A 24,972-nucleotide genomic window follows, 5' to 3' on the forward strand; every position below is an offset into this window, starting at 1 on the left:
TCTCAGATCGTTTTTCAGAGTCCATAGTCTCTCATGGTTCACCTCCCCTTCCAATTTCCCTCAACTCCCTTCTCTCCATCTCCCCTTGTCCTCCATGCTATTTGTTATGCTCCACAAATAAGTGAAACCATATGATAATTGACTCTCTCTGCTTGACTTATTTCACTCAGCATAATCTCTTCCAGTCCCGTCCATGTTGCTACAAAACTTGGGGATTCATCCTTTCTTTCTTTTTTTTTTTTTACAGCTTTATAAACATATATTTTTATCCCCAGGGGTAGAGGTCTGCGAATCGCCAGGTTTACACACTTCACAACACTCACCATAGCACATACCCTCCCCGATATCCATAATCACACCCCCTCTCCCAACCCCCTCCCCCCATCAACCCTCAGTTTGTTTTGTGAGATTAAGAGTCACTTATGATTTGTCTCCCTCCCAATCCCATCTTGTTTCATTTACTCTTCTCCTACCCCCTCAACCCCCCATGTTGCATCTCCTCTCCCTCATATCAGGGAGATCATATGATAGTTGTCTTTCTCCGATTGACTTATTTCGCTAAGCATGATACCCTCTAGTTCCATCCACGTCGTCGCAAATGGCAAGATTTCATTTCTTTTGATGGCTGCATAGTATTCCATTGTGTATATATACCACATCTTCTTTATCCATTCGTCTGTAGATGGACATCTAGGTTCTTTCCATAGTTTGGCTATTGTAGACATTGCTGCTATAAACATTCGGGTGCATGTGCCCCTTCGGATCACTATGTTTGTATCTTTAGGGTAAATACCCAGCAGTGCAATTGCAGGGTCATAGGGTAGTTCTATTTTCAACATTTTGAGGAACCTCCATGCTGTTTTCCAGAGTGGTTGCACCAGCTTGCATTCCCACCAACAGTGTAGGAGGGTTCCCCTTTCTCCGCATCCTCGCCAGCATCTGTCATTTCCTGACTTGTTCATTTTAGCCATTCTGATGGTGTGAGGTGATATCTCATGGTGGTTTTGATTTGTATTTCCCTGATGCCGAGTGATATGGAGCACTTTTTCATGTGTCTGTTGGCCATTTGGATGTCTTCTTTGCAGAAATGTCTGTTCATGTCCTCTGCCCATTTCTTGATTGGATTATTTGTTCTTTGGGTGTTGAGTTTGCTAAGTTCTTTATAGATTTTGGACACTAGCCCTTTATCTGATATGTCATTTGCAAATATCTTCTCCCATTCTGTCAGTTGTCTTTTGGTTTTGTTCACTGTTTCCTTTGCTGTGCAAAAGCTTTTGATCTTGATAAAATCCCAAAAGTTCATTTTTGCCCTCGCTTCCCTTGCCTTTGGTGATGTTCCTAGGAAGATGTTGCTGCGGCTGACGTCGAAGAGGTTGCTGCCTGTGTTCTCCTCGAGGATTTTGATGGATTCCTTTCTCACATTGAGATCCTTCATCCATTTTGAGTCTATTTTCGTGTGTGGTGTAAGGAAATGATCCAATTTCATTTTTCTGCATGTGGCTGTCCAATTTTCCCAACACCATTTATTGAAGAGGCTGTCTTTGTTCCATTGGACATTCTTTCCTGCTTTGTCGAAGATGAGTTGACCATAGAGTTGAGGGTCCATTTCTGGGCTCTCTATTCTGTTCCATTGATCTATGTGTCTGTTTTTGTGCCAGTACCATGCTGTCTTGATGATGACAGCTTTGTAATAGAGCTTGAAGTCCGGAATTGTGATGCCACCACTTTTGGCTTTCTTTTTCAATATTCCTTTGGCTATTCGAGGTCTTTTCTGGTTCCATATAAATTTTAGGATTATTTGTTCCATTTCTTTGAAAAAAATGGATGGTACTTTGATAGGAATTACATTAAATGTGTAGATTGCTTTAGGTAGCATAGACATTTTCACAATATTTATTCTTCCAATCCAGGAGCATGGAACATTTTTCCATTTCTTTGTGTCTTCCTCAATTTCTTTCATGAGTACTTTATAGTTTTTTGAGTATAGATTCTTAGTCTCTTTGGTTAGGTTTATTCCTAGGTATCTTATAGTTTTGGGTGCAATTGTAAATGGGATGGACTCCTTAATTTCTCTTTCTTCTGTCTTGTTGTTGGTGTAGAGAAATGCAACTGATTTCTGTGCATTGATTTTATATCCTGACACTTGACTGAATTCCTGTACAAGTTCTAGCAGTTTTGGAGTGGAGTCTTTTGGGTTTTCCACATAGAGTATCATATCATCTGCGAAGAGTGATAGTTTGACTTCTTCTTTGCCGATTTGGATGCCTTTAATTTCCTTTTGTTGTCTGATTGCTGAGGCTAGGACTTCTAGTACTATGTTGAATAGCAGTGGTGATAACGGACATCCCTGCCGTGTTCCTGACCTTAGCGGAAAAGCTTTCAGTTTTTCTCCATTGAGAATGATATTTGCGGTGGGTTTTTCATAGATGGCTTTGATAATATTGAGGTATGTGCCGTCTATCCCTACACTTTGAAGAGTTGTGATCAGGAAGGGATGCTGTACTTTGTCAAATGCTTTTTCAGCATCTATGGAGAGTATCATATGGTTCTTGTTCTTTCTTTTATTAATGTGTTGTATCACATTGATTGATTTGCGGATGTTGATCCAGCCTTGCAGCCCTGGAATAAATCCCACTTGGTCGTGGTGAATAATCCTTTTAACGTACTGTTGAATCCTATTGGCTAGTATTTTGGCGAGAATTTTTGCATCTGTGTTCATCAAGGATATTGGTCTGTAGTTCTCTTTTTTGTTGGGATCCTTGTCTGGTTTTGGGATCAAGGTGATGCTGGCCTCATAAAATGAGTTTGGAAGTTTTCCTTCTATTGCTATTTTTTGGAACAGTTTCAGGAGAATAGGAATTAGTTCTTCTTTAAATGTTTGGTAGAATTCCCCCGGGAAGCCGTCTGGCCCTGGGCTTTTGTTTGTTTGGAGATTTTTGATGACTGTTTCAATCTCCTTACTGGTTATGGGTCTGTTCAGGCTTTCTATTTCTTCCTGGTTCAGTTGTGGTAGTTTATATGTCTCTAGGAATGCATCCATTTCTTCCAGATTGTCAAATTTGTTGCCGTAGAGTTGCTCATAGTATGTTCTTATAATTGTCTGTATTTCTTTGGTGTTCGTTGTGATCTCTCCTCTTTCATTCATGATTTTATTTATTTGGGTCCTCTCTCTTTTCTTTTTGATAAGTCTGGCCAGGGGTTTATCAATCTTATTAATTCTTTCAAAGAACCAGCTCCTAGTTTCGTTGATTTGTTCTATTGTTTTTTTGGTTTCTATTTCATTGATTTCTGCTCTGATCTTTATGATTTCTCTTCTCCTGCTGGGTTTCTTTCCAAATTTCCTCTTGTTATTGAGTTCTAGCTTTAGAGCATTGTGGTCTGAAAATATGCAGGGAATGATCCCAATCTTTTGATACTGGTTGAGACCTGATTTAGGACCAAGAATGTGATCTATTCTGGAGAATGTTCCATGTGCACTAGAGAAGAATGTGTATTCTGTTGCTTTGGGATGAAATGTTCTGAATATATCTGTGATGTCCATCTGGTCCAGTGTGTCATTTAAGGCCTTGATTTCCTTGTTGATCTTTTGCTTGGATGATCTGTCCATTTCAGTGAGGGGAGTGTTAAAATCCCCTACTATTATTGTATTCTTGTCGATGTGTTTCTTTGATTTTGTTATTAATTGGTTTATATAGTTGGCTGCTCCCACGTTAGGGGCATAGATATTTAAAATTGTTAGATCTTCTTGTTGGACAGTTCCTTTGAGTATGATATAGTGTCCTTCCTCATCTCTTATTATAATCTTTGGCTTAAAATCTAATTGATCTGATATAAGGATTGCCACTCCTGCTTTCTTCTGATGTCCATTAGCATGGTAAATTGTTTTGCACCCCCTCACTTTAAACCTGGAGGTGTCTTCGGGTTTAAGATGAGTTTCTTGTAGGCAACATATAGATGGGTTTTGTTTTTTTATCCATTCTGATACCCTGTGTCTTTTGATTGGGGCATTTAGCCCATTAACATTCAGGGTAAGTATTGAGAGATATGAATTTAGTGCCATTGTATTGCCTGTAAGGTGACTGTTATTGTATATTGTCTCTGTTTCTTTCTGATCTACTACTTTTAGGGTTTCTCTTTGCTTAGAGGACCCCTTTCAATATTTCCTGTAGAGCTGGTTTGGTATTTGCAAATTCTTTCAGTTTTTGTTTGTCCTGGAAGCTTTTAATCTCTCCGTCTATTTTCAATGATAGCCTAACTGGATATAGTATTCTTGGCTGCATGTTTTTCTCATTTAGTACTCTGAATATATCATGCCAGCTCTTTCTGGCCTGCCAGGTCTCTGTGGATAAGTCTGCTGCCAATCTAATATTTTTACCATTGTACGTTAGAGACTTCTTTTCCCGGGCTGCTTTCAGGATCTTTTCTTTGTCACTAAGACTTGTCAATTTTACTATTAGGTGACGGGGTGTAGACCTATTCTTATTGATTTTGAGGGGGTTTCTCTGAACCTCCTGGATTTTGATGCTTGTTCCCTTTGCCATATTGGGGAAATTCTCTCCAATAATTCTCTCCAATATACCTTCTGCTCCCCTCTCTGTTTCCTCTTCTTCTGGAATCCCAATTATTCTAATGTTGTTTCGTCTTATGGTGTCACTTATCTCTCGAATTCTTCCCTTGTGGTCCAGTAGCTGTTTGTCCCTCTTTTGCTCAGCTTCTTTATTCTCTGTCATTTGGTCTTCTATATCGCTAATTCTTTCTTCTGCCTCATTTATCCTAGCAGTGAGAGCCTCCATTTTTGATTGCACCTCATTAATAGCTTTTTTGATTTCAACTTGGTTTGATTTTAGTTCTTTTATTTCTCCAGAAAGGGCTTTTATATCTCCCGAGAGGGTTGCTTTAATATCTTCCATGCCTTTTTCAAGCCCGGCTAGAACCTTGAGAATCATCATTCTGAACTCTATATCTGACATATTGCCAATGTCTGTATTGATTAGGTCCCTAGCCTTTGGTATTGCCTCTTGTTCTTTTTTTTGTTGTGAATTTTTCCGCCTTGTCATTTTGTCCAGATAAGAGTTTATGAAGGAGCAAGTAAAATACTAAAAGGGTGGCAACAACCCCAGGAAAATATGCTTTAGCCAAATCAGAAGAGATCCTGAATTGTGAGGGGGGAGAAAGGGGATAAAAAGGGGTTCAGAAAGAAAGAAAAAAAAACTATTAAAAAAAAAGAAAGCCGATAAAGAAAAAATATAAAAAGAGGAAAATATATATATATATTAGATAAACTATTTAAAAAAACGTTAAAAAAGAAAACGGTAAAAGTTAAAAAAAATTTAGCAGAAGAAGAGAAAAAGAAAAAAAAATTGAAAAAGAAAAAAAAAATTAAATTAACTGCAAGGCTAAAAAATCATGGGGAGAAAGCCATGAGTTCCGTGCTTTGCTTTCTTCTCCTCTGGAATTCCGCCGCTCTCCTTGGTAGGTGAACTTGGTCCTGGCTGGGTTTCCCGTAGATCTTCTGGGGGAGGGGCCTGTTGTAGTGATTCTCAAGGGTCTCTGCCCCAGGCGGAGTTGCACCGCCCTTACCCGGGGCCGCGCTGAGCCATCCGCTCGGGTTCGCTTTCGGGAGCTTTTGTTCCCTGAGCGCTTTCCGTAGAGTCCGGAGGACGGGAATAAAGATGGCGGCCTCCCGGTCTCCGGCCCGGAGGAGCCGAGAGCCCGGGGCCCCACTCCTCAGTGCGCCCTCAGAGAACAGTGCCAAATGACTCCCGTCACCCTGGCCTCCGGCCGCGCTCCGAGCTGACCGAGCCTGCGACCGGTTCAAGGCAACCCCGAGCTGAGAGTCACTCCTCGGCTCTGTCTCTGCAGCCGGCTTCCCCGTTCTAATACCGGTAAGCTCTGCGACACTCAGACACCCCCGATCCTTCTGCGACCCTGCGGGACCTGAGGCCGCGCTGACCCCGCCTGGGCTTCACCCCAGTTAAGCCTCTGGAGCGATGTCCCTCAGCGGAACAGACTTTTAAAAGTCCTGATTTTGCTCCGTTGCTCCGCCGCTCGCCGGGAGCCGGCCCCTCCCCCCGCGGTCTATCTTCCCGTCGCTTTGGATTCACTTCTCCGCCAGTCCTACCTTGCAGAAAGTGGTTGATTTTCTGTTTCTGGAATTGCTGTTCTTCTTCTCTTCAATCTCCCGTTGGATTTGTAGGTGTTTGCAATCTTTAGATAAGCTATTTAGCTGATCTCCCGCTACCCGAAGTAGTCTCAGCCTGCTACTTCTCCGCCATCTTGACTCCAATCGGATAATCTTTTTTAATGTGCTGTTGGATCCTATTTGCTAGGATCTTATTGAGAATCTTAGCATCCATATTCATTAGTGATATTGGTCTAAAATTCTCCTTTTTGGTGGGGTCTTTGCCTGGTTTGGGGATCAGGGTAATGCCGGCTTCATAAGAAGAGTCTGGAAGTTTTCCTTCTGATTCAATTTTTTGAAACAGCTTCAGGACAATAGGTGTTATTTCTTCTTTGAAAGCTTGGTAGAATTCCCCAGGGAGTCCATCAGGTCCTGGTCTCTTGTTTTTTGGGAGGTTTTTGATCACTGCTTTGATCTCGCTACTAGATATTGGTATATTCAGGTTGTCAATTTCTTCCTGGTTCAATTTTGGAAGTTAATAGTTTTCCAGGAATGCATCCATTCCATCTAGGTTGCTTAACTTATTGGCAACTTATTACCAACTTATTAACTGTTGATAATAACGTCTGATGATTGTTTCTATTTCCTTGGTGTTAGTTGTGATCTCTCCCTTTTCATTCATGATTTTATAAATTTGGGCCTTCTCTCTTTTCTTTTGGATTAGTGTGGCCAATGGTTTATCGATTTTATTGATTCTTCCCAAAAACCAGCTTCTAGTTTCATTGATGCATTCTACTGTATCTCTAGTTTCTATCTCAGTGATCTCTGCTCTAATCTTGATTATTCCCCTTTTTGAGTGTGGAGTTGGCATAATTTGTTGTTGATTCTCCAGTTCTTTAAGGTATAGAGAGAGCTGGTGATTTTCTGGATTTTTCAATTGTTTTGAGGGAGGCTTGGATGGCTATGTATTTCCCCCTTAGGACTGCGTTTGCTGTATCCCGTAGGTTTTGGGCTGAAGTGCCTTCATTCTCATTGGTTTCCATGAATTGTTTCAGTTCTTCTTTGATCTACTGGTTGATCCAAGCATTCTTAAGCAAGGTGGTCTTTAGCTTCCAGGTGTTTGAGTTCCTTCCAAACTTTTTCTTGTGATTGAGCTCCAGTTTCAAAGCATTGTGATCTGAGAATATGCATGGAATAATCTCAGTCTTTTGGTATCAGTTGAGTCCTGATTTGTGACCCAGTATGTGGTCTATTCTTGAGAAGGTTCCATGTACACTTGAGAAGAATGAGTATCCTGTTGTTTTAGGGTGGAATGTTCTGTATATATCTATGAGGTCCATCTGGTCCAATGTGTCATTCAATGTTCTTGTTTCTTTATTGATTTTCTGCTTGGATGATCTGTCTATTACCGAGAGTGGCATGTTAAGATCTCCTACTATTAATGTATTCATATCAATATGACTCGTTCTCTTGATTAACAGTTCTCTTATGTAATTGGCTGCTCCCATATTGGGGGCATAAATATTTATAATTGTTGGATCTTCTTGGTGGATAGTCCCTTTAAGAATGATGTAGTGTCCTTCTGTATCTCCTACTACAGTCTTTAGTTTAAAATCTAACTTATCTGATATGAGAATCGCTACCCCAGCCTTCTTTTGAGGCCCATTGGCATGAAAGATGCTTCTCCATCCCTTCACTTTCAGTCTGGGTGTATCCTTACGTTCAAAATGGGTCTCTTGTAGACAACATATGGATGGGTCCTGTCGTTTTATCCAATATGCAACCCTGTGTCATTTTATGGGTGCATTCAGGCCATTCACGTTGAGAGGGATTCTTGAGAGATATGTTTTTATTGACATTGTGTTACCTGTGAAGTCTTTGTTTCTATAGATTGTCTCCATATATTTCTGTTCGATGATATTATTGGGATTTTTCCCCTTTAAAGAACCCCCTTTAATATTTCCTGCAGTGTCATCTTGGTGGTCGCATACTCTTTTAAAACTTGCCAGTCTTGGAAGCTCGTTATCTCTCCATCCATTTTGAATGTCAGTCTTGCTGGATAAAGTATTCTTGGCTGCATGTTCTTCTCATTTAGTGCCTGAATACGTCTTTCCAGCCTTTTCTGGCTTGCCAGGTTTCTGTGGACAGGTCTGACGTTATTCTGATTGGATTTCCTCTGTTCGTAAGGAATTTCTTTGTCCTAGCTGCCTTCAAGAGCTCCTGTCTACAGTTATGATTCATCATTCTCACTATCAGGTGTCTTGAGGTCTTTCTAGATTCTATAATCTTGGGGGCAAACCGTTCTGCCTCCAGTACATGAACGCTGGTTCCATTCGCGAGATTGGGAAAATTTTCATGGAGAATTTGTTCAACTATATCTTCTAGTCTTCTTTCTTTCTCCTCCCCCTCAGGGATTACAATAATTCTGACATTGGAACGTTTTATGACATCATTTATTTCCCTAATTCTGTTTTTGTGGCTTCTAAGCTGTTTGCTCCAGGCTTCCTCCTGATCCTTTTCCTTGTTTTTCCTCCAGATCACTAATTCTATCTTCCGTCTCAGTTACCCCAGCTTTTAGAGAATTTAGATTAGATTGGAACTCAATGAGAACATTATGAATATCATCCCTGGTGGCTTTCAATTCTGCCCTAATCAATTCCATTTCATCATCCATGGCTTTCTCCAACCTAGTTATTGTCTGTATAATTGTTAGCCTGAATTCCCTTTCTGACATATTGTCTATGTCCATAGTCATTAGCTCTGTTGCAAAAGGCCCAGTCTCTGAATTTTTCTTCTGTTGGGCATTCCTCCTCCTAGTCATTTTGCTGAGAGATGTCCGAACAGATGTAGCTGAATGTATTGACCATGGTACAGGCAAGGTGCACCCTGGAATGCTTCTGAGCAATCAAGAGTCCCCACCCAAAAGAAAGAAAAAGGAAAGAAAAAGAAAAAAGAGAGAGAGAGAGGGAAAAAAGAAAGATAAAATAAAAGAGAAGGCCAGCCCAAATCGGCCCAAGGTAAGATTTATGAAGTATACAAACAAAAACAGACAAACAAAAAGGCTGATAAAAGTAGATGACAAGAGAAAAAAATAAATTATGAAAACAAAGAAACAAAAAAAGTACCTTGTCAAAAAGAACCCCAAGTATAAGATTTATATACTACCAGGACAAAAACAAATACACAGAAACACTGGCAGAAGAAAAAGATGGGAGAGTGGTTATAAATTCTCAGTGTAGGTGAGGAAGGTTATTTTGATTCTTCCTGGATGTATCTTGATATCTTTGTTAAAGGATTCAACTTTCCTGAGATAAAGGGGGATTAAAAACTGGTTTACCTATAGGGGTGCATTGATGGGGAAAAGGGATTACCTTGGAGTTTAACTCTATATGAATGTTAAAAAATAAAAATAAAAAAAGAAGAAACTAAACTAAAATTAAATTAAAAATAGAAAAGCAAAAGAAAAACACAGGTATATGTATCAAAAAGTTCTGGTTAAAAGGTTATTATGGAATTTGATGTACTGGACATCTCACTGTGATGATAAGTAGTTTTAAAAATTATCTATAAACTCAACACACACAAAACGGACAATCATATCAAAAAATGATCAGAAGATATGAACAGACACTTTTCCAATGAAGACATAAAAATGGCTATCAGACACATGAAAAAATGCTCATCATCACTAGCCATCAGGGAGATTCAAATTAAAACCACATTGAGATACCACCTTACACCAGTCGAATGGCCACAACTAGCAAGACAGGAAACAACGTGTGTTGGAGGGGATGTGGTGAAAGGGGAACCATCTTACACTGTTGGTGGGAATGCAAGTTGGTGCAGCCACTTTGGAAAACAGTGTGGAAATTCCTCAAAAATCTCAAAAATTCCTCAAAAATAAAAAGAGAGCTTCCCTATGACCCTGCCATTGCACTACTGGGCATTGACCCCAAAGATACAGATGTAGTGAAAAGAAGGGCCATCTGTACCCCAAGGTTTATAGTAGCAATGGCCACGGTCGCCAAACTGTGGAAAGAACCAAGATGCCCTTCAACGGACGAATGGATAAGGAAGATGTGGTCCATATACACTATGGAGTATGATGCCTCCATCAGAAAGGATGAATACGCAACTTTTGTAACAACATGGACGGGACTGGAAGAGATTATGCTGAGTGAAATAAGTCAAGCAGAGAGAGTCAGTTATCATATGGTTTCACTTATTTGTGGAGCATAACAAAGAGCATGGAGGACAGGGGGAGATGGAGAGGAGAAGGGAGTTGGGGGAAATTGGAAGGGGAGGTGAACCATGAGAGACTATGGACTCTGAAAAACAATCTGAGGGTTTTGAAGGGGTGGGGGTGGGAGGTTGGGGGAACCAGGTGGTGGGTATTAGAGAGGGCACGGATTGCATGGAGCACTAGGTGTGGTGCAAAAACAATGAATACTGTTACGCTGAAAAGAAATAAAAAATTAAAAAAAATTATCTATGAAAGAATGAACCAGAATAGTGGGAACGAATTAAAAATAAAAGCTATATCTATGAAGTAGTAGTGGTTGTCTTCTTTCTTTCTTTCTTTTTCTCTCTTTTTTTTTTTTTTTTTTTTTTTTTTGGTTGGCCTTCTGGGGGAGGGGCCTGCCACATGGGTTTTCAGGCAGTCTTCCCGGAGTTAAGTCCTCCTGCCCCCATCAAGGGGGTGGGCTCTGAGGAAACCGGTTTTTCAGGCTTTTGTTCTCTGGAGGTTTTGATTCCTTTGTTTTCTCTCCCCTTGGTGGCTCTTGATGGGTTTGGAGGAAAGCAAAGTGCCCCCAGACCTCCCTCTCAGAGACAAGCCTCAGTCTGTTCCCCTCTGGGTGCTCCAGGCACATCAGTTCCCCCTTGGCCACGGGCAGAGCATGTTCCCAGTCACAGTCTCTGGGGTCACAGGACCTCCCGCTTGTATCCAAAACCTCGATATCCTCAGCCGTCTGGGTAGCTCCAGACCTCCAGAGGGGTCCCAAGCAAGGATAGCGCACTGAGATTCTCCCACTGGCCAGGGCTGGGAGCGCTCAGATTCTCTGGGGTCCCAGAGACCTCCAGCTGGCGCCTGCACGCACCTCTCTCAGACAGGGGTGTGGGGCGTGACTCAGACTCTGGTAGTGCAACAGAGAGTGCAAAAGGCTGTGGTTCTCCTGGATGGCGAGGCTCCCTGCCCCTCACAGGAGCGGCCACCCAGATACTCTCGGGAGCATTGGCGACTCAGGGACCAAGACCTGGCTTCTTCCCCACACTCTCTCTGGCTCAGGACCAGGGGTGGCTGTGCTGGTTCCGGGGACTTAAGCCCCTGTCCCTAACCGCCCAGATTCCCACAATTTCACCCCACAATCCTTTGTTCTTTTTCAGTACTTTCAACAGACTCCAAGTTAATGCTGGTCCCCAGTCACAGGGCACTCTCGTATTGGGGTATTACTTTCCAATGGTCACTTCTGGTGGTTCTCTCCCCCTTTTGTTTATCTTCCAATATCAGTCCAATGTTCCCACTCTGCTTTACCTGATCACTGGCATCTTCTGCCCCCATCGAGATCCAGAAGAGTATAATTCTAATCTCAGGCTGATTTCATGGGTGATCAGAGTTCTTTGGTAGGTAATCAGCTCACTTTAGGGTACAGGTTGAAACAGCGCCTCCTCCTACTTTCCCGCCATCTTGTCTTGTTTTTCTCATTTCCAATTCCTTCTTCTTCCATAATATAACTTCTGTTATTACTTCAAAAATCCAATGTTCAGGGCGCCTGGGTGGCTCAGTGGGTTAAGCCGCTGCCTTCGGCTCAGGTCATGATCTCAGGGTCCTGGGATCGAGTCCCTCATCGGGTTCTCTGCTCGGCGGAGATCCTGCTTCCCTCTCTCTCTCTCTGCCTGCCTCTCCATCTACTTGTGATCTCTCTCTGTCAAAATAAATAAATAAAATCTTTCAAAAAAAAAATCCAATGTTCACTTTTTCAATACTTCATGTGCTTAAAGGAAAACGAGTTTCCCATATTCTGGCTGTTCCACTGGACTATGATTGATGACTCTGCACACAGTCTTCCATAGCACTCCTTATCACATTGGGGCCACTCTCTGATGTCCCTTCCCGTTGGACACTCACTTCCCACACCCCTGAGTTCCAGACATAGTTGCTCCCAGAACTTTCCAGAAGCTCAGGACTGTAAGGAATAGATGGTCACAGCTCCAATTACCCCCTGGCATCCATCTTCCAGCTTAGAAATGGAGCTTGGATGTGTCTGGCAGGGATGGCTCCCATGGGGAGCCACACACTCTTACATGGGCAAGACACCATTGGGGGTGGTGCACTGGATGGAACCATTCCACACACATACACAGAGGATGCGGCTCAGTGCTGACCTCTGGGCTGGGTAGAAATGTCAGTGCCCACTCCACACAAGGTGGAAGGGTCACTACTTCCACAGTCACCCAGAAACTGGATTACAATGGAGAATCTCATCCAGATGGGCATGTCTGCTGTGATCCTGATGGTTCTCAGGTGCTGCTCTTTCAAGCGTGGCAGTCAGAGAAGTCCCAAGATGCAGCCAGGAGAGAAATCTGAGAGAGAGAAGACTGACCATTCAGCAAGGTAGATCCTCCCCACTGAGTGGGGTAAATTCTGGAAGAAAATCTGGAGCATTACACTGAGGGAACTGTGTGTTGAGAATGTCCAGAGGAGTAAATATGGTTGGCATGTAGGAAATGTGTGGAGAGAACATTTCTTGCTTGTGGAGGACTTTTGTGCCATGAAGCTGGTAAGTTCCTCTCTACTGATATTGACTGTCCCTGACCGGTCCCTGCCTTTCTCACTCCCATGACACGAGACTACATTCACGTTACAGGTGTGGACCCACACGTATGCACATCCTCACAGGCTGGTCCACCTCTATATATACACATTCTCCTTCATTTTGATTGACCACATCCTTTGAAGTATACTTCTGTTCCTTATAGGACACAAAATCTGGTTTTGAATCATTGAATACATGGGATAAAAGTAGGGTCTAGTTGGAAAGAGATAATGGAAGACCATTCCCTAAACCCTCTCTGGACTCATAGAGCTCTTCTCTGCTCATCTGATGATAGCTGGCAGAGTTTTCCAGAAATACCATCCGCTTGAGGGAACTCAGGGGTGTTTGAAGGGACAGCCTGGTGGTGAGCTGCTACACTAACTCTAAGAAATAATCAGTTTTTAAAAACCTGTCCTTCATGGCATTTCACGCTGGCCAGGGGGTGCACACACATACACAAAGGACATGGCTCAGTGCTGACCTCTGTGCTGGGTCAGTGAGCATAGACATGTCAGTGCTCACTCCACACAAGGTGGAAGGGTCACTACTTCCGCAGTCAGCCAGAAACTGGATGTCCTTCCTGCCTGTGAAGACCAGGCCACCCACCTGACCACACAGAGGCAGAAATCAAATTTGACCACTCCCAACTTGACCCCAGGCACTGGTGGTCACTCAGCTTTGGCCCCTGTTCTATTGAAGTCCCCTGAATTTCAGAAATGTTTGTTTCTCTTTCCTGAAATAGGCTGTTATCAATAATTTCGGAAACATAAGTAGCATTTCTGAGTGCTAACAGCTCATGGGGTCTCTTGAGAGATGCATCACTGGTCCACCTTCACTATGGGATCTGACACATGGACCTCCTCATCTTAACCACACCCCTCTTAATCAGGTCAGGAATCTAACAAGATTCATCCCATCCACATTCTAGGTCCCACTGAGCCCCACAACAACACTGAGAGTGGGGTTCAGGATAGCAGGCTACAGACCAGGTCACTGTGCTCACGGTCACCCGGGCAGTGGACACTGGAATAGTAATGACATGAGAATCAGCTTTGTCTCCCATATCAGAGCACTCACCCACGTATTGTTCCCTACAGCTTACAGGCAAGACCCCAGGGTGGGGAGCACGACTCTGCCCCTGCAGCAAGGGGCGCTGAGGAGCCAGGAGGGACTCACACAGGCATGTGCCCATGAATGGGGTGTGGACCATGTCACAGGAAAATAGAGAAGTCCTTGGAGGCTGTGACAAGAGGAAAGCCTACACTCCGGGGCCAGGAGAGGGGCTGTGTTTCCTTCCCTAATTGCCCGTATTTCTCCTCTGGGCTCATTGCCACTGTGACCTTGACCTGAGCCATTCAGAGACAACACACGCGTGTCTGTGCTGACATGAGCTCCCCAGCACAGCAGGAACCCCTGTCCCCTGCAGCATCTCTGAGTCTGGGGACCTGTCCATGGTGAGGACCAGGGGTGTGCTGTAGATGAAGGAGACCCATGGGGGAGTATCTGTGAGGGAAGGACCTGCCCTGGTCCCCTCACCTGGATGGGTCATCTCAGGAAGCCTTGGGGTCCACTTGCTGCACCGTCATGGACACCAGAGATAGCTGGGCCTAAGAAGGGGCTGTTCCCCATCCTGTGGCACTGCTGATGTGACAACCTTGTGACAGGTAGGACTGGCCTCCACGAGGCCACACCCTGTGTGTCTGTCTGTCTTGCAGTCACAGTGGCCCTCTGTCTGCACAGCCAGAACCTGAGAGAGGAAACACCATGAACCCCCACCCTCACAGTCCTGCTCTGTCTCGGTGAGATCTGAGGAGGGGAGGGGATACCTTAGCCTGGGAGGGACCCGCCCCAGAGCCAGACCCTGGTATGTAGGAGGCCCCAGGCTCAGGAAGCTCATGGAGATGAGGGGTTCTCCTAGGGTTCAGGGCAAACCTTTCACAGGGACTCTTTTCCAGCCCTGAGTGTGGGCCCCAGGACTCAAGCGCCGGCAGGAGTCTATCCCTAGGGTCCAGTCCCACCTCCTCACTGGGGACAGGGGTCACCCACCAGGTAGCAGGGGATGGAGAACAGCAGCTCTGGGCTGACGAAGGCAATGTCTAGGGGTTTGGTGCTGAGCTGGGACCTGGGGGTGGGGAAGGTCTGAGTCCCAGCCTCTGTTTCCTTCCAGGGACCCACCCCAAACCCACCATCTGGGCTGAGCCAGGTTCTGTGATGCTGTGGGGGACACCTGTGACCACCTGGTGTCATGGGAGCCTGAAGGCCCAGGAGTACCACCTGCGTAGAGAGGGAGACTCATGGAACTAGGACTCACAGAAGCCGCTGGAGCCTGGGGACAAGGCCAAGTTCTCCATCACACACATGACACATGTATATGCAGGAAGATACCGCTGTGACTATCTCAGTCAGACCGGCTGGTCAGAGCCCAGTGACCCCCTGGAGCTGGTGGTGGTGACAGGTGGGAGCCCACTCAGGGTCCCAGACTCAGACTCTGCCCTCAGGAAGGGGGAACTCTCAGGGGTCTCCCTAACACAGCCCAGCCTGGGGATAATGTGAGGGTCTGAGCCCCATTTAACACCACCCCCTCCTCCTCTCCTAGGATCCCAGGACAAACCCAGCCTCTCAGCCCTGCTCAGCCCTGTCGTGACCTCAGGAGGGAACGTGACCCTCCAGTGTGCCTCACGGATGGGATTCCACAGGTTCGTCCTGATGAAGGAAGAACGCCAGCCCTCCTGGACCCTGGTCTCCCAGTCAGTCCCCAGTGGGGGGACCCAGGCCCTGTTCCATGTGGGCCCCGTGACCCCCAGCCTCAGGTGGACGTTCAGATGCTACGGCTATTACAGCAACACACCCCAGATATGGTCGGACCCCAGTGTCCCCCTGGAGCTGCTGGTCTCAGGTGAGAAAGTCTGTTGCCCCATCCATGTTTTGAGGCACCAGACAGTTAATGGGGACTCTGCTCCCAGGGGAGCCCCAATGAGAGGGTGGGTGAGGAGACCACGGGGACTCACAGGTCAGAGTCACAGAGGGTGAGGGACAGTGAGACCTGGGGGTTAGAACAGGGGAAGGGAGGTTTGGGGAGAAGCAGCCCCTGCCATCCAGGGCTGGTCTCTCCCAGGTGTGTCGGGGAAGCCCTCCCTCCTGACCCAGCAGGGCCCTGTCATGACGTCTGGACACAGCCTGACCCTCAGTGTTGCTCTGTCGGCTATGACAGATTTGCTCTGTCCAAGGACGGAGAACGTGATCCCCCCCAGCAGCTTGGCAGGCAACCCAGGCTGGGCTCTCTGGGGCAGACTTCCCCCTGGGCCCTTTGAGACCCTCCCACGGGAGCCAGTACATGTGCTACGGTGGACACACCCTCTCCTCTGAATGGTCAGCCCCCAGTGACCCCCTGGACATCCTGCTCTCAGGTGAGTGCTCTCAGTGTCAGTCAGGACCTCAGACTCTGTACAGGTCCTGCCAGGGAAGCCCCATGTGGTGGGAGTCCACAGGGAGAAAGACAGACAGAGAGAGATGGGGGCTGGGAAGGGACAGACTCGGAGGACACAGACAGACGCAATTCAGAACAAGGGCTGGGCAGCCCCTCACCCGACCTCCCTCTCTCTAGGACAGCTGCCCTACACACCCTCCCTCTTGGTGCAGCCGGGACCCACGGTGGCCCCAGGAGAGAATGTGACCCTGCTGTGTCAGTCACGGAGCTCTATGGACCCTTTCTTTCTGTCCAAGGAGGGGGCAGCTGATCCCCCCCTTCGTCTTAGATCACAGTACTGAGCTGGGCAGCACCAGGCTGAATTCCCCATGAGTCCTGTGACCTCAGCCCACGGGGGGAGCTACAGGTGCTATGGCTCCGCCAGCACCTCCCCCTACCTGTTGTCACAGCCCAGTGACCCTGTGGAGCTCCTGGTCTCAGGTGAGGTTTGCTGACCCTGTCCCTTCTGTGTCCCAACATTGTCTTCAGGGCCCTGTGTCCATGAGGGCTCTGGTCTAGGATGGCAGTGAGGGGTTCCAAAGGAACATCAGCAGAGGGGTCCGCACCTCACAGTGCAGGAGGGAAACAGGGTCTTTCCACCCTTGGCCTTCCCTCACCTCTAGCCCCAGGATTCTCATGCCCTGGAGAGGTTGGGAAGATCCACAGTGTGCACCCGGGTCCCCCATCCTGGAGTCTCAGCAGAGTAAGGAATAGGGGCTACGTGGGGTGTGAGTGAGGACGATGATGAATAAACAGCGCCTCCTACTCACCTCCTGTCCCTCCATAGCAGGATCAGATGGTGGTGTCAGCCCCACGGGACACTCTCCTGGACAGAAGCCTCCCCACCTGGGGGCACCACTCTACTGCCCTGCCATGATCACCTGGGCTCCTCCATGCTCCTCGGTGCACACCTGAGACCTAGGAGGGGCCAAGCCTGGCTCACAGGAGTCCCCACGGAGGCTACACCCCATGTCCATCTGCACTGGTATCCACTCTGCATTGTGTGTGGACCCTGGTCAGGTGTCCCTATGTCTGCTTCTCACACCTTCTAGAGCAGCACCTGCAGATGATGACAAAGGGAATTCAGGTGACAGGGATGCCAGCCTCAGAAACCAGTCCTCCTTCTCCTGTGTGCATTGGGCTTAGACTGGATTCACAGGGTCCTTGTGGGGCACCAGCTCTGGGAACTCTCGGGTCTTAGCACATTTTCAATCAGTCTCATTTTTTTGGTTAATTTATTTATCATTTATTTGTTTATCTACTTATGTAGCTCTTCTTCCCACCTCGATCCACACTGCATGAAAGCAATAAGGGTGTTCCTATGACCCAGTGAGTGACCATCACCTTTCGTGGATACATATTTATATGTCTGTTGTAGATGTGCACACACAGATCTCTCTCTTTCTTTCTCTCTCTCTCTCTCTGTCTGTCTGTCTCTCTCTCCTTCTAATTGTCTGGGACTGTGGTATCTGTAAGTAAATGAAGAATGAATTAATGAACACAGCCAAGGAGGAATACTGTAGGTACAGAATAAAGTCCAGACCCTGAAGGAAAGGAGCTGGTTGACATGGAGGGACAGGGACCCTACCCCAGACATCGGCCCCTCTGTGCTCCTGACAGTCAGGAGCCCCTGCTCCAGCCCCTCGTCCATGGATGCTGCTGGGACCTCCGCTACTGAATAAGTGGGAACTGTCATCTGCAAGGACATGAGGCCAGGAGGTCTTGTGCCCCAGACAGAACAGAGAACATGCGAGGACATGATGATTTCTGTGCTGGGAGGCCATTTTTCTCTGCAACCCTGAGCTGGTGGGGCACAGCCAGAATCTATCTATCCTGAGTGACTCAGAAGCAGAGTCTGAAATCAAAGAGAACAAGGAGGCTGAAGGAATCCAGTGGGGAGAGCAGAGGAAAGCCCTCTAGTGCAGAGAAGGGCTAGTTCAGGAACTATGCAAAAAACCACATAGTGACAGGCTGAGGGATAGAAACACAGAGCAGAGGACAGGCTGGACGGGGGTCTCTTGCTCCTTCCATCTGCTTCCATCTTCCCTTCAGAAGCAGCAGGCATCGTGAGCCCACCCCAAAACAACTCAGACCCCAGCAGTGGTGAGTAGGAGAAATTCTCAGTGATGGGGCTGGTGTGGAGGGGTGAAGTCCTGTCTGGGGAAGCAGGTCCCCAGGGTGGACATGCAGGATATGGGTGATTTGGCTCCTCTCTGACATCTGCAACCTCTCTGTCCTCATTCCTCGCCTTGGACCCCAGAGATTACACGGTGGAGAATCTGACCCGCCTGGGCGTGGCTGTCTTGATCCTGGTGGTCCTCGGGATTCTGCTGCTAGAGGCTCAGCACAGCCAGAGAAGGACCCCGGATGCAGCCAGGAGCTAAACACGAGTGGGAACAAGGCCACCATTCCGTGTGGCAGAGCTGTGGGCATGCATCCCTGGTGCCCAGAGGGATCTGGAGGAAAGCCTGCAGCTCACCCTCACTGATCTGTCTGCTGACAACATTGAGGGGGAGCATGGTTCAGGTGCAGAACGTGTCTAGGCTGCTCCTTGTCCAGGACTCATCCCCGTGACTTGTGGTAGTTTCCCTCCTCCATTGTTGGACATCCTGGTCTTGCCCCTCTTTCCTCATCCCTGTGACTTGAGGGTTCGTACCACAAGGCAGGGCTGGTTCATACCTTCCAACAGCGGCAGCTCTGGTCCACCTTCATGGGATACATTTTCCTTCACTTTCCATTTCGACCTTCCCTGATGGGCACTACTGTCCTCCATCCCTTCAGCCCAAAACACAGACTCTGTTTTCATAAGTAAATAAATGGATGAAAATCAGGTCTCCTTTGGAACAGATGAATCCAAAACCATTCCCTGAACCCTCTTGGACTCATAGTTCTGTCCTCATGTGGTGACACCTGGTGGAATCTTCCAGAAACAACATCAGTTTGAGTGAGCTCAGGGGCGTTTGAGGTGAAGTCAGGTGGGAGCTGCTACACTGATTCCAAGGAATAAATGGGTTTTGCTTTTTTTTAAAGTTGTGATTTGGGCGCCTTTGAATTTCATTCTGTGAGGCATCTGCCTTGGGCTCAGGTCATGATCCCAGGGTCCTGTGTTGCGGGATGCCTGCTCAGTGTGGAATCTGCTTCTCCCTCTGTCCCTCCTTCTGGCTTGTGTTCGCTCTCTGTCTCTCTCTTTGTTTCTGTCTCTCTCTCAAAAATAAACAAATCAAATCTTTAAAATAAGGAAATAAGTAAATGAATGTACACTAAAGATAAATTTGTGTGTAACCATCTCTCAGAACAAGGTACTGACCAAACATGCTTGATCGTGGACCAGCAGGGGCACCTGGGGAGAGGATGATACATGTCCTTGCAGAGGAGCAGCTGGGATCGCCCGTCTGCTGAGGGTGGAACTTCTGTTTTCTCCCCTTCTCCGGAGTTCACTTGTAGTTAGATGATTCCTCCAAATGCCTTTACTCAACCCCAAATTCTGTACTGCTTGAACAGGCATATCTCGTTGTTCTATAATCTGCTTCCTCCTTTGATTGTTATCTCGTATCTAATAAATACAGGACTGAGGAGTTGTTCTGGGCTGCAGTCTCCACACCTGCCAGGCCTTGCACCCTCTCTCTGGAAGCGGACTTGCTTGTGCCTCGTTCTTCTCCTGTTCGCCATCCAGAAGTGGCTGTTGTGATTGTGGCTTATGCCTGTTTCTTTGCATGTTTAGATAACATAAGATATGAAATACTTCGTAATTGTATACATTTGAGCAAGCATTTAGCGTTAAAAATTAATTTTGTGCACTCACCACATCTAATGAATAGATGTGTAAATCTGATAATCTTATGCAGATTTTTTTGTTTTTTCATCATCACACAGTATGTCATTAGTTTGTGATGCAGTGATCCATGATTCACTGTTTTCCTACAACACCCAGTGCTCCCTGCACTCTGTGCCCTGCTGAATACACATCACTGGGCTCACCCATCCCGCCTTTTCCCTCTAAAACCCTCAGTTTGTTTCTCAGGGTTTACAGTCTCTCATGGTTCATCCCCCCTCCAATTTACCCCCTTCATTTTCCCCTTCCTTCTCCTAATGTCCTCCATGCTATTCCTTATGTTCCACATATGAGTGAAACCATATGATAATTGACTCTCTCTGCTTGACTTATTTCACTCAGCATAATCTCCTCCACTCCCGTCCATGTTGATACAAAAGTTGGGTATTCATCCTTTCTGATGGCTGACTGACATTCCATTGTATATATGGACCACATGTTCTTTTAATAGTGACCCTGAGTTACATGGGCTTAATGCTCCAATCAAAAGACACAGGTAACAGACTGAATAATAAAGTAAGAGCCATCCACATGCTGTCTAGAAGAGACCAGCAGAGTTTCACTTACGTGTGGAGCATAAGGAATAACATGGAGGACATTAGGAGTAGGAAAAGGAAAAGTGAATTGGAGGGTGAGACGATCCATGAGAGATTGTAGATGCTGAGAAACAAATTGAGCATTTTGTAAGGGGGGGATGGGAGAGCCTGGTGGGAATTAAGGAGGGCAAGTATTGCATGAAGCAATGGGTGTGTTGCATAAACAATGAATCTTGGAACATTAAAAAAAATTTTATTCACATGTTTAAAAAACTTAAAAATAATAAATAAATAAATAAATAAATAAATAAAATCTTCCTTGATTTCCCAGATTAAAAAAAAAGAAAAGAAAAACTTAGAAAACATTGCCTTATTCCAAGTACAGGAGGGGACCCAATGATGAGGAGCTGCAAACACAGCTGCTTGGGGGCTCTCCTCCTCCCTCACAGAGATGAAGCCCAAGGCTACATGAAGTCCCTGTCTCCTTGTGCTTGAGGATATGGGCCCTGCCGACCCTTTTACCTTTGTCCTTTCAAGCTCCCTTGGGTGAGTAAAGCATCCCTCATTCATGATTCCGTATAAGCACATGTCCTGAATCTCTCTGCTTTTTTCTTCTGCTCAAAACTCAGCTCCCGTCAACTTCCTTTGCTTTATCGGGAGACACGGAGACACAGATCTGAGGGATACATCCATGCATACCAGCAGCCTCCTGCTCTGTCTGTGTCTCTTTACAACACCTGACCACTGGCCCTGGGACTGTTGCCTCAGACCTTCCTCGCTGCTCTCTTTCCAGACTCACAGTATCCACCAGCCCCCCGTTCCCTGGGTATCTGCATGTTCTCATTTCAGTCTCTCTGTCTGGCATCGGACAAAACATCCTCAGCGTTGTCTTTCAATTTTGTGTTCTGCCTTTCAGCTGCATCTTCTCACAAATGGAATGATTAGTCACATTTAGTTTTTATTTTTATTTTTTTTACCTCCAGAGAATTTAATTAATTCATTTCCAGATTTCTATGTTCTTTCATAATATAACTTCATTATTGCTGCAAACACTCGATGTGCTCCAATTTTTCAGTAGTTCACACTTTTAACATAAAATGAATTTCCTATATTCCTGCCATTTCATGTCCTGGACTATGATTGACGAGTCTGCATACAGTCTCCCTGAGCACTCCTTATCACATTGGGGTCACTCTCTGATGTCCATTCCTGTTGGACACTCACCTCCTACACCCCTGAGTTCCAGAGACAATTGCTTCCAGGGCTGTCCTGAAGCTCAGGACTGTAAGGGCTGGGTGGTTACAGCCCCACTGACCTCTGGCATCCACTGTCCCAAATTAGCATCTGAGCAGGGATGTGTCTGGCAGGGATGACTGCCATGGAAGCCGCACACTCACACAGGGACAGCTGCCTATGAGGGTTTCACTGGACAAAACTCTTCCACACACACACACAGAGGGGACATGGCTCAGTGCTGATGTCTGGGCTGGGTCAATGGGCATAGACATGCCAGAACCCACCCCACACATGGTAGAAGGGTCACACTGCTTCCACAGTCAGTGAGACACTGGATGCCCTTCGTGCCTGTGATAATGTGGACTCCTGTTCTGGTCACACAGAGACAGAAATCAAATTTGACGACTCCCAACTTGACCCCAGGCACCAGCGTTCACTCAGCTTTCACTTCCGTTTCTATTGTGGTCCATGTCAATTTCAGAAACTTTTATTTCTCATTTCCTGCAAATACCTGTTTCTAATAATTTCAGAAACATTATAAATAGCATTTCTTGGTGTTAAGAACACATTGGGTCTCTCAAGGATGTGGAAACCTAACTGCAAGCTGACAGGGTCCTTGCAGTCTAGGGAGTCTTGCCAAGCACTAGCTCTTGCAATCCCTGCAGTTCATTCAATACTTGATTGGGATCACATTAGCTCTCGCAGTCATGCTGACACAGACCTTGAGCTCCTCTGTAAATATGCTTTAGAAAAGTTTCTTGCTTTGAAGAAAGGCGGTCACCTGGGACTTGTGGTCCTCCAACCTCAATCTCCCTAATAAGCATTCTTCTTATTAAAGTATAAAATAAAGTCTCTTAGGCATGTTGGGGCTCTGCTGGGTCATCAGCCTGTGGAGAACTCCTGATCCCAGCTTTCTCTCTCTTGTTTTTCTTAATTCCCACCTTTCTCTGCCAGTCTTCCCTGGGACTTCTCACAATGATCAGTGATCTAACCTGACTGTGGGGTCTGACACATGGACCTCTTCTGTCTTAACCACACCCCTCTTAATCAGGTCAGGAATCTAACAAGATTCATCCCATCCACAATCTAGGTCCCACTGACCTCACAACCACTCTGAGGAGTAGAGTCAGGATAGCATGCTACAGACCAGGTCACTGTGCTCATGGTCACCTGGGCAGTGGACACTGGAGTAGTAATGACATGAGAATCAGCTTTGTCTCTCATATCAGAGCACTCACCCAAGTATTGTTCCCTATAGCTTACAGGCAAGACCCCACGGTGGGGAAGACGTCTCTGCCGCTGGCACTGAGGAGCCAGGAGGGACTCACACAGGCATGTGCCCATGAATGGGGTGTGGACCATGTCACAGGAAACTAGAGAAGTCGTTGGAGGCTGTGACAGAAAGAAAGTCCACACTCCAGGGCCAAGAGAGGATCTGTGTTCCCTTCCCTATTTGCGTCTATTTCTCCTCTGGGCTCATTGCCACCGTGACCTCGACTTGAGCCATTCAAAGACATCACACGAGTGTCTGCGCTGACATGAGCTCCCCAGCACGGCAGGAACCCATGTCCTCTGCAGCAGCTCTGGGTCTGGGGACCCATCTGTGGTGAGGACCAGGGTTGTGGGGATGAAGGAGACCCATGGGGGAAGCTCTGGGAGAGAAGGACCTGCCCTGGTCTCCTCATCTGATTGGGCATCACAGGGAGCCCCAGGGTCCCCCCACCCCGCTGCACTGTCATGGACACCAGAGCCAGGCTAGGCCCCTGGGCAGGGGTTGTTCACCTTCCTATTGTCATATCCTGTGTACGTGACAACCCCATGATAGGACAACTACCTCTGAGAACCACACCCTGTATGTCTGCATGTCCTGTGGGCACCGTGGTCTCACCCTCTGCACAGCTAGAGTTGAGAGAGAAGAGACACCATGACCCCCACCTTCATGGCCCTGCTCTGTCTCGGTGAGATCTGAGGAGGGAAAGGGAGGCCTTAGTCTGGGAGGAAGCCACCCCACACTCAAGCCCTGGTCTGTCAGAGACCCCAGGCTCAGGAGGCTCATGGGGAGGAGGGGTTCTGCTAGAATTCGGGGCAAACCTCTCACAGGGACTCTCTTCCAGGGCTGAGTGTAGACCCCAGAATGCAAGCACAGGCAGGTGAGTCTGTCCGCAAAGGTCCCAGTCCCACCTCCTCACTAGGGACAGGGGTCACCCACCAGGCAGTTGGGGATGGAGAACAGCAGTTCTGGGCTGACCGAGGGGGGCACTTCTGGGGGTTTGTGGTTGAGCTGGTACCTGGGGATGGGGAAGGTCTGTATCCAGCCTCTGTTTCCTACCAGGGACCCTCCCCAAACCCACCATCTGGGCTGAGCCCAGCTCTGTGATGCCCTGGGGGACACCTGTGACCATCTGGTGTCAGGGGAGCCTGGAGGCCCAGGAGTACCACCTGCATAAAGAGGGAGACTCATGGACCTGGGACACACAGAAGCCACTGGAGCCCGGGGACAAGGCCAACTTCTACATCACGTACATGACAGAGGCATATGCAGGAAGATACTGCTGTGACTATGAATGCCCAAATGACTGGTCAGAATACAGTGACCCCCTGGAGCTGGTGGTGACAGGTGCGAGCCCACTCAGAGTCCCAGCCCCATACTCTGCCCACAGGAAGGGGGTCAGCTCTCAGGTGTCTCCCTCTCACAGCCCAGCCTGGGGATACCTTGGAGTCTGAGCCGATTTAACACCACCCCCTCCTCCTCTCCTAGGATCCCATGGCCAACCCAGCCTCTCAGCCCTGCCCAGCCCTGTCGTGACCTCAGGAGGGAATGTGACCCTCCAGTGTGCCTCACAGATGGGATTCCACAGGTTCGTCCTGATGAAGGAAGGAGAGCACCAGCCCTCCTGGACCCTGGACTCCCATTCAGTCCCCAGTGGGGGGACCCAGGCCCTGTTCCATGTGGGCCCCGTGACCCA

The 24,972-nt window shown here is 47.0% G+C and overlaps 1 protein-coding gene and 1 pseudogene across 1 annotated transcript in view; both read left to right on the top strand.

The window, feature by feature from the left end:
- The first annotated feature begins 14,704 nt into the window (after nucleotides 1–14,704).
- On the top strand, nucleotides 14,705–18,917 carry LOC125088581 (leukocyte immunoglobulin-like receptor subfamily A member 6; annotated as a pseudogene).
- Nucleotides 18,918–23,930: 5,013 nt separating this feature from the next.
- The window catches only part of FCAR (Fc alpha receptor), a 38,159-nt gene continuing 37,117 nt past the window's right edge, over nucleotides 23,931–24,972 (top strand). Inside the window, exons 1-3 of the mRNA XM_047710372.1 lie at nucleotides 23,931–23,964; nucleotides 24,121–24,156; nucleotides 24,339–24,623. Of these exons, the coding sequence (XP_047566328.1) occupies nucleotides 23,931–23,964; nucleotides 24,121–24,156; nucleotides 24,339–24,623 (355 nt within the window). The remainder of the gene's footprint in view (nucleotides 23,965–24,120; nucleotides 24,157–24,338; nucleotides 24,624–24,972) is intronic.

Source organism: Lutra lutra, chromosome 17 (assembly GCF_902655055.1).
Source record: "Lutra lutra chromosome 17, mLutLut1.2, whole genome shotgun sequence".
NCBI classification, from domain to species: Eukaryota; Metazoa; Chordata; class Mammalia; order Carnivora; family Mustelidae; genus Lutra; species Lutra lutra.